The sequence below is a fragment of the Chiloscyllium punctatum genome, chromosome 30 (genome assembly GCF_047496795.1).
Source record: "Chiloscyllium punctatum isolate Juve2018m chromosome 30, sChiPun1.3, whole genome shotgun sequence".
Taxonomy (NCBI): domain Eukaryota; kingdom Metazoa; phylum Chordata; class Chondrichthyes; order Orectolobiformes; family Hemiscylliidae; genus Chiloscyllium; species Chiloscyllium punctatum.
In genome coordinates, this window is record NC_092768.1 from 13,061,994 (window position 1) to 13,080,441 (window position 18,448).

The 18,448-nt window shown below is 44.5% G+C and overlaps 1 protein-coding gene across 1 annotated transcript in view; it reads right to left on the reverse strand.

The window, feature by feature from the left end:
- The window catches only part of mdc1 (mediator of DNA damage checkpoint 1), a 45,472-nt gene that overhangs the window by 12,092 nt on the left and 14,932 nt on the right, over nt 1-18,448 (reverse strand). Inside the window, exons 4-9 of the mRNA XM_072549893.1 lie at nt 17,715-18,340; nt 16,721-16,819; nt 12,620-12,709; nt 10,130-10,219; nt 9,050-9,139; nt 6,498-6,587 (exon numbers count right to left, since the gene is read on the reverse strand). Coding sequence (XP_072405994.1) covers nt 6,498-6,587; nt 9,050-9,139; nt 10,130-10,219; nt 12,620-12,709; nt 16,721-16,819; nt 17,715-18,340 — 1,085 coding nt within the window. The remainder of the gene's footprint in view (nt 1-6,497; nt 6,588-9,049; nt 9,140-10,129; nt 10,220-12,619; nt 12,710-16,720; nt 16,820-17,714; nt 18,341-18,448) is intronic.

Sequence of the window (18,448 nt, forward strand, 5' to 3'; positions counted from 1 at the left end):
TCCTCAGCACCTTCCCGAGGGAAATTAGGGATAGACAGCAAATATTTTCCCAGCAAATGATGCTAACATCCAGTAAACAGATGAAAAACAAACCTCCTCAATACATTAATGGATCCGGTTTGAACAATCAGTTCACTACCTCACCCATTCTAACGCACGGTGCACATAATCAGATTGGTATTCCCACTGCATTACAGAAGAAATACTAAACCAAGACCCCCTCAGATGGATATAAACATTTGTGTCACTATTTCAAAGAAAAGAAACAGAGTGTTCCTAGTATCACTTCAAAATCAGCTGATTTCATTGCTGTTTGTGGGAGCTTCCAGAGTGTAAAAGGGCTGCTGCATCTGCCGCCTTTGGAGAAAGATGACTGCACTTCAAAAGGACTTTGATGAATGTGAAGCACTTTGAGGCATTTTGTAAGGAAAATACTACACAGCCATCTAGGAGGGCACGAAGCAATAGCTGACAGACAAATTGCACCATCACACTCCAGAGAGAAAAGACTCCCTAATCTCGATTCAGCACTGGGGTGTGGACATACCAAATTTCTTAAACCTTACTGCACAGGTTTTGCAATGTGATCATTTATAATCACTACCTGGTCAGGAACAGAGGCTCGCTGCACACTTGATCACACTCGATGATGGAAAGCCATAGCCTGCTCTTTCCCTAAAACATGACTGTTCCGCTTAAGGTGAAAGATCGATTCAATCCTCCAGCTTCGCCTCCACGTTTCCAAGCTGATTCCCGCGATTAAAACCAGTGGTAAATGGCTCCGGAAAATTAAGCTGCAAGTCTTTGAAAATAGTGCAGAAGTGGATAAACCTTGATCGCTGTTCCCCAAGCAGAAAGAATCTCAATGCCTGAACCCTATCGAGCTGCACTCACTCAGACATACAAAGCAATGTGAAACAGGTCAACATCTTACTTTTGAATCTTCGTAAGTGCCCCCTGACCAATATTGATACCTCAATCAGTACGATGTAAAGAAAGATTATCCTAACATTGTCACGTTAATGTTGGATGGGTGCTTGCTACATGAAAACTGAGGAATGGAAATCCGGGCCAGTCAATCCATCAAACTGTTTTGCCATTTGCCTAGAACCTCTGCCTCAATGCCATCTTCCCTCACACTGTCGCCACATCCCTTGATGTCGTCAGTCTTAAAAATGTATCGACTTCTGTGTTGAACAAGGTCAATAAGTGAGCCTTCACATCCCTCTGGAATGCAGAATTCCAAAGGGCTGATGCTTCCATTGGTAGGTAAAAAAAGAATTTGGGGACAGCCTCAAAATAAGCAGATTTAGGACCGAGTTGAGGAAGACCTTATTCACCCAATGGGTTCGAATCTGTGGAATCCCCTATCCAGTGAAGCAGCTGAGGCTACCATAGAGGCATAGAGATGTACAGCACAGAAACAGACCCTTCGGTCCAACCCATCCATGCTGACCAGATATCCCAACCCAATCTAGTCCCACCTGCCAGCACTTGGCCCATATCCCTCCAAACCCTTCATATTCATATACCCATCCAGAAGCCTTTTCAATGCTGCAATTGTACCAGCTTCCCCCACCTTCTCTGGAATGAACTGCCTGTGTGCGCCCCTTAGGTGCCTTCTATATCTTTCCCCTCTCACCTTAAACCTATTCCCTCTAGTTCTGGATCCCCCACCCCAGGGAAAAGACCCTCTCTATTTATCCTATCCATGCCCCTCATGATTTTATAAACCTCTACAAGGTCACCCCTCAGCCTGCGACGCTCCAGGGAAAACAGCCCCAGCCTGTTCAGCCTCTGTCTATTGCTTAAATCCTCCAACCCTGGCAATATCCTTGTAAATCTTTTCTGAACCCTTTCAAGTTTCATAACATCTTTCCGATAGGAAGGAGACCAGAACTGCACGCAATATTCCAAAGGTTGCCTAACCAATGTCCTGTACAGCTACAACATGACCTCCCAACTCCTACACTCAGTACTCTGACCAGTAAAGAAAAGCATACCAAACGCCTTCTTCACTATCCTATCTACCTGCAACTCTACTTTCAAGGAACTATGAATCTGCACTCCAAGGTCTCTTTGTTCAGCAACACTCCCCAGGTCCTTACCATTAAGTGTACACGTTCTGTTCTGATTTCCTTTTCCAAAATGCAGCACCTTGCATATATCTAAACTAAACTCCATCTGCCATTCCTCAGCCCATTAACCCATCTGGTCAAGTTCCCATTGTATTCCAAGGTAACCTTTGTTCCAGGAAGACGCAGAGAGCCCTGAGACCATCCTAGTGGGGTTGGGATGTGTAAAGGGCTTGCACATTCATGGTGAAGAGCAGGCTGCTGGACCTTGCAAACTGGAAATTCTAAAACTGGCATAAAGTATCTGAGGAATCACTGATGTAAGTGGGCAGCGACAGGACCAGGGGAGGAAAGGCTGAGTCAAGACAGTAAACGATGAGTTCTGTGGGGCAGAAGCAGGCAGAAACAATGGGTCCGCCTGGGAATTTTGGGAAGGAGGTAGAAGGGAGTCTTTCGGGATTGGAGGACTATCAGTTTGGAGGATGTAGGGGGACAACATCATATCAAATGAGTTTAGTGATTGTGGTTGAAACAATGGCCTGATGTTTCATCATGGCATCAGGATCCAGGAAATGATAGGAGGAGGTATCTGTGAGCTGGCGCTCAGCCTGTGCAATGCAGAGGTCAGTCCGTCAGACCACAACACCACCACCCAGACCAGCAGGCTCAACAACAAAGCCAGGGTTGGATCGGAGTGCACACAGTGCAGTCAGTTCTTGATTGGAATGGGTATTGCAGGCAGACAAATTGAGGTGACCAATGTCACGGTTGCGAAAGTTCTCAAGAACAGATTGAGTGCAGGTAAAAGGCTAGGGGAAGGGGTCCAAATGGAGGGAGAATGTTGGAGCAGGGCTAAGGGGTCTGTGGGATGTGTAGAGGATGCTTGTTCAAAGAAACTGCCTGCATTCCATACTCTCAGATCCAACCTGACTCTGCCATTAAGCCCGCTGATCAGAGCAGTGCCGCTGCCCTCCGACAGACTGACCTCCACACTACAGGGGCTGAGCACCAGCTGCAGACACCACCTCCTGCCTCATTATTCCCGTGTCAACAGAACCCTTCACTGCTCTGACACACAGAGCAACGACTTCAGACACTTGTCCAAATGAACCCACAGAAAGTACAATGTTTCAGTCTCCTGGATTTAATAACTAGCAATGTGAAGATGTAAACTGGGGCAAGTTGAATTTTTTATACAGTAAAGGAATTAAGGATTATGGTGAGCAGGAGGGGAAGTGGAGTGGAGTCCACGAAAAGATCAGCCATGACCTTAGTGAATGGTGGCACAGGCTCGATGGGACAGATATCCTACTCCTGCTTCTTATATTTCCCCTGTTTGCAGAGTCACCAGCCAAGGGAAACATCCTATATACATCTTCACAAAGAATTTGGTTTGGCTCCCTAAACTGCAACGGTAACTACAGTGACAAACAGTTTGAGATGTCTCATACTTCCTGTATTCTTAAGTGCAAGTCTTGCTCATTTTTGTTTTTAATTTCCAGAGTGCATTTTGTTTTCATGGTCGGCACAGACACGGTTAGCTAAAGGGACTGTTCCTGCGCTGCATTGCTCTATGTTCTATATCACTTGCTTTTCACTCCCAAGTAAATACTCACTTAAGCAAAACAGTGCAGTTTCTGTCCCTCCTGCCACCTGGTGGTGCTATTGAGCACAAAGTCCCATTGAGCTTTACAATAAAAACATGTGCAGTAACAACACAAAAGAAGTCACCAGCCATATTGGGTGAAATAAACAGGGGCTTGTTACATAGAAAAGGAAGAGAATTTGAAATTAACCAGAAGCAAAATGTGCAAGATTCTAGAACATAGAACAGTACAGCACAGAACAGGCCCTTCAGCCCACGATATTGTGCCGACCATTGATCCTCATGTAAGGTAAACCTAATGTACGAACCCTCAAATTTCTGTGACCATATGCATGTCCAGCAGTCTCTGAAATATCCCCAATGACCTCACTTCCACAACTGCTGCTGGCAACACATTCCATGCTCTCTCATCCCTCTGCATAAAGAACCCGCCTCTGACATCCCCTCTATATTTTCCGCCAAACAGCTTAAAACCATGACCCCTTGTGTTAACAATTTCTGCCCTGGGAAAAAGTTTCTGGCTATCAACTCTATCTATGCCTCTCATTATCTTGTACACCTCAATTAGGTCCCCTCTTTTCCTTTTTTTCCAATGAAAAAAAGTCCAAACTCAGTCTGTCAATCTCTCTTCGTAAAATAAGCCCTCCATTCCAGCCAGCATCCTGGTAAACCTCCTCTGAACCCTCTCCAAAGCATCCACATCTTTCTTATAATTGGGTAACCAGAACTGGACACAGTATTCCAAGTACAGTCGAACCAAAGTTTTATAGAGCTGCAACAAGATCTCACGACTCTTAAATTCAATCCCCCTGTTAATGAAAGCCAAAACACCATATGCTTTCTTAATAACCCTTAATTCTCTAAAATTATTTAAACTTTGAACCAGACCACTTTAATGCAATGATAAATTGTAAATTACTAAAGTAAGGCCATGAAAGATGATACATATTTTGAAGGTACATATTATTCAAACACAGTCTTGCACTGTCTTCCATGAAATTGGTGGTGATGGATGCAGAGGCCTTTGCCTTGGATGAGGAGGGGAGGGATCCAGGGGTTGGAGAATCGGCAGCTGTCCTCCACAGTGCAGAGAAGGTCAACAGGAAACCAGGCTAAATGCTCAAATTCATGAGAAGTCTCAATTAGACTCAACGGTGTCCTGTGACAGAACGGCCAGTACCAGAGGAGGTAGATTTAACAAGATTGGCTAAAGGACCACAGCAGGAAGGTGATGAAATGGCTCATGACCATCTTCTCAAGGAAGGGTCAATAAATGCTGACCTAACCAGCCACACACAGATCCTACCAGAAGCCCAGGGGAGACACCTTCTAAATAAAAACACACAGAGTTGCAGTGATCTGGAATGCAAAACCTCCAAGAACAGAAAGCTAATTCAGGAGATAATTAAATAAATATTCAAAGAGGATAAATTTGTCAGGCGACTAGAAAACAGAAAACTGGGGAGAGTAGTCAAGGGGATTGAAGTAGAACTAATTGGACTGGTACTTTTGAAAAACCAACACTGCAAATGATAGGCCAAATGGACTCTTTCTGCACTGTATCATTTTATAATTGAGCCTTCTGAAAAAAAGGTTGTTTTCTTTTCTTTACAGAGGTTCCTGCAGTGATTCATCAAACAATCTGATTGTGTTGTCACATCTGTGGGGGGGGGGGGCGGGGTGGAGAATCATGTTGTCAGATCTGTAAGGCAGCGGGGGGGGGGGTTGGGGGAGAAGTTAGGGTCCAGCTACCAGGCAACAGAAAGAACATTGAAGAGGGATCTGAACTTCCAGTCAGTCAGTCACAGCTCTTGCTACATGCAAAGCAGCATTCGATAGAGGGTCAGGCAGATTTTAAATAACACATACAATATCCTTTTTTTTAAAATTGGAGATTTCCAAATGATTCAATTTATAAAAACAGGTTGTTACAGAAATTAACCAGGGCAGTAGTCATCGGGTCAGGGTGGACTGAGGTACACGTAGGGAAAAATAAAGTCAGCAAGGGGCTCCTGTTCTCAATTTACTGGCAGCAAGCTGTGCCCAAAATATACAAACACAGAAAATAGGAACAGGAAATGGGTATCAATATGATCACAGCTGATTACCCAATTCAGAACCCTGTTCCCATTACTCACCCAAACCCAAAATCTCCTTAGAACTATATCTAACTAATTCTTGGAAACATTCAATGTTTTGGCCTCAACCACTTAGTGGAGACTAAATCCATCCTCTAGCTGCAGTTTCACCAAAGCTCTACACGATTGGAGCATGACTTTGATGCTCCTTTAGTCAAATCCTCTTGAAATAATGGTCAACCTACCACTTTCCATAAATACCCCAAACTGAACTGACTAACTTCATTCTTTCAAGATTCTGTACAACAGGAATATCGGTGGAGATTTAGTCATTGATCATGTTCACAAGAGACTTTGAGATATTAAAGGCATCAAGGTGTTCAGGGACAGTGTGGGAAAAAGACATTGAGGCACAGCTCAGCCATGATCATATTGAAAGGCAGAACAGACTGGAGGGGCCAAATGACCTACTGGAAGGCTTCATCCATTAACAGTGCCCTTGGCACTAACACCTTCTCTGCTTGGTTTTGAACGACAGATTCTACACAACCCAGTAGAAACTAGATCTCCATCCAGTCATTTAATCTCAGCCCTGCACACATCAGAGCCCAGAGTAAAATCCCACAGTGTCTTCCATGAGTATTGTGTAGGGCTTCAAGCCAGCCACAGGTCTGACACAAAAATGATTGGAGCCCATTGTAACACACTTCACCCTGACTGCATGCATTGGGATCTCACCTTTTGAAACGTCTTTACTGAACGTCGGAGAGTGAAAGGTGAATGGCTGTGTGGCCTCTTCTTCTGTATTACCCACTGTCACGCTGCTATCTGTGGAAGAACAGGAAGAGTGCATAATCAGATTTGGCTCATATGACAAGTCATTTCCAGAATGAATTTTCAATCAGCGCAACATTATCGGTTTCATGTCCAACCCTGAATGAAGCTAACTGATTCAATCCTTACAAGAACACAGGGGTCTCAAGCTGGAGTCAAACAGTCCCGAGTCCAAATTTCACCCATGACTCATGAACCACACAGTCATAGAGTCACAGAGATGTACAGCACAAAAACAGACCCCTTCGGTCCAACCCGTCCTTGCCGACCAGATATCCCAACTTAATCTAGTCCTACCTGCCAGCACCTGGCCCATATCCCTCCAAACCCTTCCTATTCATATACCTATCCAGATGCCTTTTAAATGCTATAATTGTACTAGCCTCCACCACTTCTTCTGGCAGCTCATTTCCATACACACACCACCCTCTGCACAAGTTGCCCCTTAGGTCTCTTTTATATCTTTCCCCTCTCACCCTAAACCTATGCCGTCTAGTTCTGGACTCCCTCACCCCAGAGAAAAGACATTGTCTATTTATCCTATCCATGCCCCTCATGATTTTATAAACCTCTATACTGTCACCCCTCAGTCTGCGACGCTCCAGGGAAAACATTCCCAGCCTATTCAACCTGTCCCCATAGCTCAAATCTTCCAACCCTGGCAACATTCTTGTAAATCGTTTTTGAACCCTTTCAAGTTTCACAACATCCTTGTTGAAGGTAAAGATAAAAATAAAAGCAAGAAAGTGGAGACAGATAAGATGTTGGGTTTGAGCAGAGACAACATTGACAGTCAATAAAAATGCTGCACACAATTGGGTTAGATCATGAATAACTACAGATACCCAACAGAAGCTTATAACTCAACACTTGCAGCAGAACCTAGGAAGACAGCGCCAGTGTGTACCATCACTAAATTAATAACCGAGCGGCCCAGTTAAAACACAGGAGTCATGGTATGAAATCCAACCATGGCAGCTGGTGCAACTTAAATTGAAATCTAGTCTCAGTGACAATGACCATGGCAACTATCACAGATTGCAGTTAAAGCTATCTGGTTCACTAGTGACCTTTAAAGGTAGAAAATCTGTCACCTTCAGGTGTCTGACCTAAATGTGACTTCAGACCCACAGCAAACATGACTCATTCTTAACTGCCCTCAGTTCAAGGGCAATTACAGATGGACAACAAATACTGGCCCTGTCAGCGACACGCAAATAAAGGAAATTTTATAACAAATGTTGGTTGGATCATGTTGAAATACTGTGGACAATTCATATCATTAAAAACTGTTCATAGCTCCTTGAAAGTGGAGTCGCAGGTAGATAGGATTGTTAAGGAGGCGTTTGGTATGCTTTCCTTTATTGGTCAGAGTATGGAGTACAGGAGTTGGGAGGTCATGTTGCGGCTGTACAGGACATTGGTTAGGCCACTTTTGGAATATTGCGTGCAATTCTGGTCTCCTTCCTATTGGAAAGATGTTTTGAAACTTGAAAACGTTCAGACAAGATTTACAAGGATGTTGCCAGGGTCGGAGGATTTGAGCTACAGGGAGAGGCTGAACAGGCTGAGGTTGTTTTCCCTGGAGCATCGGAGGCGGAGGGGTGACCTTATAGAGGTTTACAAAATTATGAAGGGCATGGATAGGGTAAATAGGCAAAGTCTTTTCCCTAGGGTGGGGGAGTCCAGAACTAGAGGGCATAGGTTTAGGGCGAGAGGGGAAAGACATAAAAGAGACCTAAGGAGCAACTTTTTCACAGAGGGTTGGTACGTGTGTGGAATGACCTGCCAGAGGAAGTGGTGGAGGCTAGTACAAATGCAACATTTAAAGGGAATCTGGATGGGTATATGAATAGGAAGGGTTTGGAGGAATATGGGCTGGATTCTGGCAAGTGAGACTAGATTGGGTTGAGATATCTGGTCGGCATGGACAAGTTGGACTGAAGGGTCTGTTTCCATGCTGTACATCTCTATGACTCTATGGAACAGTACAAAGATGGGGAGGTTACAACCATATCTGTTTTACCTCCTGCAGTACAAGTTCCAGTTTCTCACAGCTTTCTTCCTGAAATTCCTGTTGAATTTTATTTATGACTACCCCCATTCACCCATTGTACTCTTTGCTACCTTTCCCCACCTTCCTCTCTGACCTATCACCTCCATCCCCACCCCCATTCACCCATTATACTCTATGCTACTTTCTCCCCACCCCCACCCTCCTCTTATTTATCTCTCCACCCTGAAGGCACTCTGCCTCTATTCCTGATGAGGGCTTTTGCCCGAAACGTCAATTTTCCTGCTCCTCGGATGCTGCCTGAACTGCTGTGCTTTTCCAGCACCACTCTAATCTAGAACCATGTCTGATAGAGGCAAATACCTCTGTTCAAAGTCACTGTTTTTAAATATGCCCTCCCACACGATGTAGCCAGCCCATCCCTACAGTGTTTGATCCTTACTTTTAGAAGCGTCCTCGCTGGGTGCCAGAGATGGAAAGGTGAAAAGCTGCGTGGCCTCTTCCTCAGTTTTGCTCGCTGCTGCGGTGTTACCTGTGGAGGAACAAGACATGTTTGTGATTCTTCTCTAAAACATGCACCATCTTCAGGTTTCATTTACTGATTGATTGCGAAAAGCAAGAATGCCAGTTTCCAGCTCCCTGGCCAGTCTAAGCGAGTGGTTTATCTTTCCCCGCAGTATACTTAATTGGCAATGCATCAGTCAGACAGCACGCTGATCTTCAAATCATTCAGCTGTGGGATCAGATCCCAGTCCTTAGACTCTAGTTCATAATGCTGGCTGACACTGGAGTGCAGTTCTGAGGGAATGTTGTACTGTCAGACATGCTATCTCTTTGAAGGTAAGCCTAATCATTGAAATACTGTGATGCAATCACTACTGTGATCCAAGTAGTGCAGGAGATTCTCCTCAGAATCATTGTCAAATTTCATCCCCTAAATAACAAAGAACAGATTATCTGGTCACTATCTTGTGTGGAACCTTACTGTGTGAACTGTCTGCCATGTTTCCTACAATGCAACAGGGATTATATTTCAAAAGTACTTTATCGAGAGCTGAAGTATTTTGACATGCCCTGAAAGATGGCGTCTAAACAAAGTTCATTTTCCCTTCGCAATGGAAATCTACAAACAGCCGAGGTGGAAAACACTGCAGAAAGAATCAGGGTAACAGATTGATTTCAGGCATGAAACCATTACACAGTTGATGAAACCCATGTGTGCTGCAAGTTAAGTAAAGCATACTGAGTAAAACCAGTTTCTGTGCTGTAAATCTATTTTCATTTACACTGCACTGGTCCCATCATTTGCTGAAGACTGCCAGTCTGGTATTCAGTGGTAAACTTCATGTTCTGCAGGCCGTGCTCAGGGAGGCACTACAATTTTGCACCATAATAATTTTATTGCTTCACTGCAGTCTTCACATTCTATGGAAACAGTCCATGGTCTCTCCAGGACCACAGAGAAAGACTTCTATTCAAATCAGGTCTGACATTTAAAGCATCTTTCAGCTCCAAGCCTTACTTTTGCATGCGTCTCTACTGAATGTCGGAGACCGAAAGGTGAATGGCTGTGTGAGATCTTCCTCAGTGTTGCTTGTTGCTGCAGTGTTATCTGTAGGGAAAAAGAGAACAGATGTAAAATTGACCTCGGCCTGCCTTAGCTGTCAAAGACCAGAGTTAGCATGTTCCATTCCAACAACATATCGGTCTCACATTCCGACAATATTAAGTTGATTGAATATCCCCAGCAGTTACCTCAAAAAGACAGCACATGGTAGGTTCCACCCTTGCCTGTGAACCAGATTGCTATAATTTTGGGTCCTAACTGGGAGCTTGAGAGCATCATCTGGTCTAACACGCCTGTCTAAAAACCTGTTTTGACACAGATTCAGTGTTCTCTCTGGAATTCTGGTTAATATTTTGCCCTCATTTAACCTTATTAAAATAGATTGAACAGTCATTACCACTCAAGGCTGCAAGTAGGAACTTGGCAGTGAACAGATTGATGGCCTAGCTTTTTAGGTTTCAATAATTACTGTACTTCAGACATTGTTGATGGGCTATTAAAAAATGTTGAGATGTTCAGAGATTGAGGTTGCTGCATAAATGTAAATTCATTGCCCTTTCTGTAATAAGGCAAGTTAACAGAAATAGAAAAACACTGGGTCTATGATAACATACAGGATGTTCAGCTTGAATAGGGCAAAGGATGCTGACACAGTTGATGAAAGCAGTGCACTCTCTGGGTTAGATACCGAACAAAACTCTCTGCAGACAGCTCACAAGAAGGTAAACACTCTTGAGCACCTGTGGTATTGCACGGTTCTCTCTATTAACACTGCACTCAGCTGTCAAAGACAGAGGAATGCCTATCTGGTGTGGAATTTCAGAATCTACAGAGTAAAGGCGGCACACAGCAGAAAACTAGATTTTGCCCATTTCATCCCATCACTGTCACAGCAGAAGTGTTACACAAAGCAGTCAGCCTGTCTGTGTTTGGCTCTCGCTAATGTAAAGATGACAAAATTATGAGCCACCAATTGTTGATTATATTGAAATTAGTTCATGAAACGCTACCTCACCTGGAAGGTGCATTTGGAGCCTTCGACAGAGAAGCTGAATAAACAAATGCCACATCTTCTGTGATTGCACAGGAAGGTGACATGGGGGTGTAAAAAAAGTGTTAGGAGTGACAGAGGAGCAGACCTGGATGTTGTGAGCAAATGGCACTTGCAGAACACTGACAGCGTAGGGGAGAGGAAGATGTGTTTGGTGGTACCCTGCTGTAGACAGCAGAATTGGTGAGTAAATTTGCAGATGACACTAAGATAGGCAAAGTTGTGGATAGTGCCGAAGGATGTTGTGGATTACAGAGGGACATAGGCAAGATGCAGAGCTGACGTTAAGGGCATTTAAATGGATATTGGAAATACATATATATAATAATGAAATGGTGTAGGTTGCATGTACATCAGATTATTTTCACAGGGCGATGCAACAGAGGGCCGAAGGGTCTGTAACGCGCTATAACATTCTGGGTGTAATGGACAACTCCACATTGAGTGCCACAGCTTCAGAGAATGACCTCTATCCTCCATTTTTCTTACATCAACATCCCCTAAGCCTCTTCAAGACCAAGATGGTGATGGAGGAGGGTTGCTGAGATGGAGCTCGCCCATTCCTTTTCTCACCATTTTTCATTTTGATTTAAGTTCTTCTTTTCTCTGTTAACCTATGGAGGGAGCTCAGTCATGGAGGCAGCAATGGCAAAAGCAGCAGCTGGGCTCTTTCACAGTTGGCCACAAGGCAGCTGGTGAGCCCAGACAGAACTCAAACCAGTAGCATTGCAGCTTCTCAGAAATCCAGAAATGGCTGGGGCCCTGGAGCTGTATCTGAGAGGGACTCTAGCTGGGGGTGCGGGAGCAGGCAGCCCAAAGGGAACTTGGTCCAGCGGGGGTGGGGGAGGTCGAACTCTTGTGAGAAGCGTACGTCCAGCATGGCCAGGCATTTAGATAGTGTGGAGTTGTGTTTGTTTTCCCACTTTTTTTGTGAGGACTGTATTGTTTAACTTATTACACTTTTTTCCATAATTTTTTTGCATTGTACCCAAGAGTCTGTATCTAACTACCTTTGTACTTAAGATGGCGCTGTAACTTGTAAACTTTTCACTGTATTCATGCGAACATGTGACAATAAAGCTAATTCAATTCAATTTCCTTTCTGTCAACAGCATAAAGAACACCATTTTACAGTCTCTGTCAGTTCTCAGAAACACTAATATTGACCTTGAAACATTAACTATGTTTCCCTCTTCACAAATACTGCCAACCTTCCTGTTATTAATGATACAGAGCTTCCTTTGAAACGGAAGTCTCACACTGTGCCCTCAGACTCTGAAATCAGTGATATTCCTTTCTGAAACTATTATCTTAAGTAATGAAATGGACAAAGTGCTCTGACAAAACCTGTTGAGTACTTGTGAACAGAGTAAATGTGGTTAAACCTTGCTTACCCTTGAAAGGCTCCTTGTTGAAGGTGGGAGATTGACAGGTGAGCAACTGTGTGGGTTTCTCCTCAATGTTAGCACCTGCTGTATTGCCAGCTGTGGTAGAAAGGAGACAGAATGAAATGAGCATCAGCCCGATGACAAGAGGTGGCTTCTCAGAGAGGGTATCATGGCCAAACTCATCCAACATCAATCTCACTCTTACAGTGTAGCATCTCACAGCCAGGATCAGAAAGAAATTCAGATGGACCTCAAGAGGAGCTGTTTAGATTCTAATTAGGATGCCGTATTGATTGTGATTTTTAAATTATTATTCCTTCCAGTGGGAACTGTGAACAGGATATTAGATTACAGGACACAGGTTAGCAACCTCAACTGACACCCAGGAGAAAGCATTCATTTGGCATACTGGATTAGTGGTGCTGGAAGAGCACAGCAGTTCAGGCAGCATCCAACGAGCAGCGAAATCGACGTTTCGGGCAAAAGCCCTTCATCAGGAATAAAGGCAGTGAGCCTGAAGCGTGGAGAGATAAGCTAGAGGAGGGTGGGGGTGGGGAGAGAGTAGCATAGAGTACAATGGGTGAGTGGGGGAGGAGATGAAGGTGATAGGTCAAGGAGGAGAGGGTGGAGTGGATAGGTGGAAAAGAAGATAGGCAGGTCGGACAAGTCAAGGAGACAGTTACTGAGCTGGAAGTTTGAAACTAGGATGAGGTGGGGGAAGGGGAAATGAGGAAGCTGTTGAAGTCGGAAATGACCTGGGAGTTGCAGTGGGAGAGGGACTCCCTGAGATTCTTGTAGAGAGAGGAGGAAAACGTCTTCAAGGCAGGCATCCTTGCAAGAGGATTCGCAGTAGGGTTAAAATCAACAAGGTAAAAACAATGACTGCAGATGCTGAAAACCAAATACTGGATTAGTGGTGCTGGAAGAGCACAGCAGTTCAGGCAGCATCCAACGAGCAACGAAATCGACATTTCGGGCAAAAGCCCTTCATCAGGAATAAAGGCAGTGAGCCCCGACCTGCCTATCTTCTTTTCCACCTATCCACTCCACCCTCTCCTCCTTGACCTATCACCTTCATCTCCTCCCCCACTCACCCATTGTACTCTATGCTACTCTCTCCCCACCCCCCACCCTCCTCTAGCTTATCTCTCCACACTTCAGGCTCACTGCCTTTATTCCTGATGAAGGACTTTTGCCCGAAACGTCGATGTCGCTGCTCGTTGGATGCTGCCTGAACTGCTATGCTCTTCCAGCACCACTAATCCAGTATTTGGTTTTCAGCATCTGCAGTCATTCATTTGGCATAGTTGGGGGATTGAAGCCAGAGCTTTCTTGATTTAAATGGCAATTTAAACACTGGTTCTACCAACAGAACCTTGGAAGGAGGAGTGGAAACAACAACAAAGATCCCTTGATGGCATGCATTGACATTCAAAGGCATTATCACTGTAACTAGCCCACTATCAATCCCCTGGGGATTACCATTGAGCAGAAACTGAATCAGATCAGCTGTAAACATGCAGCATCTATAACAGCAGGTTAGAGATTGGGAGCTCTGTGGCAAGTAACTCATCTACTGTCTCCCCAAAGCCTATCCACCATCTACAAGGCACAAGTCAGGTGTCTCTCCTCAGTTCACCAACTGGGTGCAGTTCCAACAACACCCAAGAAGCCTGACATCATCTAGTACAAAGTTGCCCGCTTGATTGGTATCATATTCACCACCTTAAAGATCCATCCCCTCCACCACCAACATGAATAATGACTTTGAAAACATTCCAGAGATGGGACGGGGCAATCACTGGCTATTGCCAATCCCCAATTGTCCAGAGGGCAGTTAGGAGTCAACCACATTGCTGTAGCTCTGGAGTCACATGTAGACTAGACTAGGTAAGGACGGCAGATTGCTTCCATTTCAGGACATTAATGAACAAATGGATTTTTCTAACAATTTGACTGTGGTTACATGGTCATTATTAACATCATTTTATTCCAGATTTTTTCTTACTGAATTCATACTTCATTTTTCGTGGAGGGATTCAAGCTCACATCCTCAGAATATTAATATGGACTTCTAAATTATCATCTAGTGATATTACCACAACTGTCATTTCCACACTTGAAATGACTTGGAAATGTATCACTGTTCCTTCAATATCACTGAGTTAAACTCTTAAAACCCCCTCCCTGACTGTACTGTGGGTGCCCCCCTGCCACAAGGACTGCGCAATAAATGCTGGCCTAGCCAGTATCATCCAAAACCTGCGAAAGGATAAAATGCATTACGTAAAAGGACAGACAACTGGGAGCAAGAGCGAAATCGCATGATTGGTAGCTTACTCAAATATCACAGCGCTGAAAATGCGTTGCTGGAAAAGCGCAGCAGGTCAGGCAGCATCCAAGGAGCAGGAGAATCGACATTTCGGGCATGAGCCCATCTTCAGGAAGAAGGGCTCATGCCCGAAACGTCGATTCTCCTGCTTCTTGGATGCTGCCTGACCTGCTGCGCTTTTCCAGCAACGCATTCTCAGCTCTGATCTCCAGCATCTGCAGTCCTCACTTTCTCCTCAAATATCATAGTGTCCAATAAAAACCAGCTACATGAAAGAGTAATTATTTTTCTACTCTGCTAATATAAGAGCCTTTGGAAGTATCTGAAGAGGAGCAGGAAACTCCCTCCGTGTCCTGTCTAATTTATAACCATCAGTAAAGAGCAATTGAAAGGAAAACAGTTGAACTGTTTGGTCTTTGTGAAACCTAAGCTGCATGCAAACTTTAGTTGCTGTGTCCACTCACAACACAAATTATACAGGAAAATAGCTCATTGGCTGTGAAGTGCTCAGGAATGTCCAGCAGTTGTGATGAGATGCTCTAAAATACAAATTCTTTCTGTTCTCCCCCAAGACCTTTCCATTCTACCTCAATGCAGCACACTTCTGCCAAATCTGAAAAAGGTCACAGCCTCTTTCCCCAAATGCTGCTTGACCTGCTGAGTACTTCCAGTATTTTCAGTTTTATTTCCATTCCCATGGCAAGAATTCACACAGAACTAACTAGTCAACCAATGAGAACTATTCTCTTGTAGCAAATAGTGATCATTTGAAATTTGGCATTCCACCAATATTCCACTAGATTCAGCACCTGTCTCTCTTCTCAGTGATATTTTCTGCCAATTTCCAGCATCTGCAGTATCTTGAGTTACTTCTCACTATTACTAATTTTAAAAATGTGACTACTGTACTCATTTAAATGATACTGCTGCAGTAGTATTAGCCAGGGCACAGTGAGCACAGCGCTGATCATCCTCATGAAACCTATTATCACTATCTACGGAGGCAAAGGTTTACCAACTCAGTCAAAAAGGTGCAGCACGCTTGAGTATTCTTTCTCCAACAAGGCAGTACTCCGTCTGGTCATGGTTTACAGAGCTGTGGAGGTGCCTGCCCTCCTGTAAGGCTCTGAGACACAGACTGCCTACAGCAGACACCTTGGAGCAGTCCTAACAACGCTGCCACCCCCACCCCCCCACTATGACCCAAACAGGTGCTCTACTCTCAGCTCCACAACTGCAGGCGAGCCCCAGCTGGACACAGTATGTGCTTCAGTGATACTGTCAAGGCCTCACTGACAAAGTGCAGCATTCCCACAGACACCTGGCCCAAGGAGGAGTCATCAGGGTCCTGCAAAACATTGACTCTCCTGCTCCTCAGATGGTGCCTGACTTGCTTTTTCCAGCACCACACTGTCTATAATCACTGGCCCTAGGTCATCCTAAGTAGAGCAGCAGCATCCAGGAAGGTGTTGAGTCCCTCAAAACTAGCCATCAGGAGAAAGTAGAAGCCAACAAAAGCAGCGAAAAGAGCACGCTGCCACCACACCACCCCTTCCCGTGACCATTTCCTACCCCAAGTGCAACAGAGCCTGCAGAAGCCATAACAGTCTGTACAACCACCTACAAACTTGCCCTGACAGAGGATGAGACCTCGTCTGTGGAGGACTGACAATGAATGAATGAATGACTTCATCTGTACAATCTTGAATTCTCAGCTCCAGGGACAAGGAATACACAACTGAAAATAACAAAAAAAACTTGAGAAAAGCACTCACCATCTGGCATGTGATTGTTTTCCCTTGCTGCCTCATCCTGGGTGTCCGAAACATTCAGCGTGAAGCACTGAGTTGCTTCCAGAGCATATGACTCAATATCTGTGTTTAGATAGAAGCGTCTCTCTCATTAAGGCAATCATAAAAATCTGCCACTGGCAGATGAATGACTCACAAAGAATTTACAAATGTAATCAGACTGTTCAGAGTCCACCCAAGCCTCTTCCCACATTACCATCTCACCCCATCAGCATAAACTCGATTCCTTCTTCCTTTGTGTTGGCTTTGCCTCAGATACATCGATCTGATCTGCTTCAAAGATTCCAATTTCCACATTCCCATTCTCTTTGCTAACAAGGTTTCTCCTGAACTCCTTATTGAATTTATTCATGATACGCTTCATGACACACACCTGATTAAAATGGCTTGGACATGATTCGTTAACGCGACAGCTCGGAATAGCAAGTCACTTGGTTATAAGGGCATGGCACATTTGAGAAAGGAAATGAAATGCGAGTTTCCAATGGTCATCTCTCTCTACAGCCAATTACAGGAGGCTCACAAGCACTTACTCATATTGCAGGCACGAATCACTATTCAGATTAGCCAATATCTCTCTCCTCCCCTCACATGGAACCAATAAGATTGTTTCAGTTTGTGCCTTCCTCCCATCCACAAAGTTACGTGCATCTTTTAGGACATACCACAGGCAGTTAATAACAAAAGACTGATGCCAGTTTGGCATCTGCTGCCACTGGTCAGTCCTGAATTAAATTTCCTGCTTCTCATTTCAATTGCCAGCTGACCCTCCAACTTGCTGGATTGATTGGACTGTACTTTGGGGCTAAAATAGTGGCCAATTTTGGAAAAGAACTAGTGTCAATCTAGACCAAACAATTCATACCCGAGACTTTTGCAACTCACCTGGCTAAGGGCTTGATTTGAAGATTTGTTTTTAAAAACCCACAGATATGACTAGAAACTTTAATAAACTTACCATCATCAATGTCAGTGTCACTGTTCTCCTCCAGTGGCTCCTGCTCATTAACACCACTTGCTGTTTCTTTAGCGTGCCCTGTTGAGTTTGTGTCGTGGTCTGCAGAGAGGTCCACGCGACTGCTTTCTTCCCTAGTACCTGGATGGATCAAGCCCCTGTCACAGGTAGAAGCCTCTGCCACTTGAAGGCCAACACCTTCGGTAAGATTGGAATCTGTTTTGGTGTCCGGTGGCAAGGCATTGCTGGTTAACAGTGAGTCCTCCTCTTCATCATCACTGTCCCGGCTGAAATGAGGCAGATGATTAGCAGTTGGTGGGGCACCTGCCTCCCAGGTGGACGTCCTTCCTGTATCACGGTCAAGCGCCTCCTCCGGAACGTCCATTTCTTGGACAGTCTTCAAACAGTCGGAGACAGCAATGTTAGTCAGTGGAGGCGTGTCATCAGCTTGCTGCTCTTCTATGCCTGCCATTTCAGAATTCACATGGCTACTGTCGACTAGGCGCTCAGCGCAATGTTCTGTCCATTTTTCACCAGGTTCCTGATCTTCCTCCAGATCAGTCTCACTGTCGTAATGCAGCTGCTTTGACTGAAGATTGGAATGAGACGACTCACCCTCTTCTTCATCGCTGGAGAACGGGACCGATTAAAAATATTGTTAACCTCCCGAGATCATAGAATCTTCCGACACAGGATACAATTGACCCCTAACAATTTGTGCTGACTCTTCAAACAAG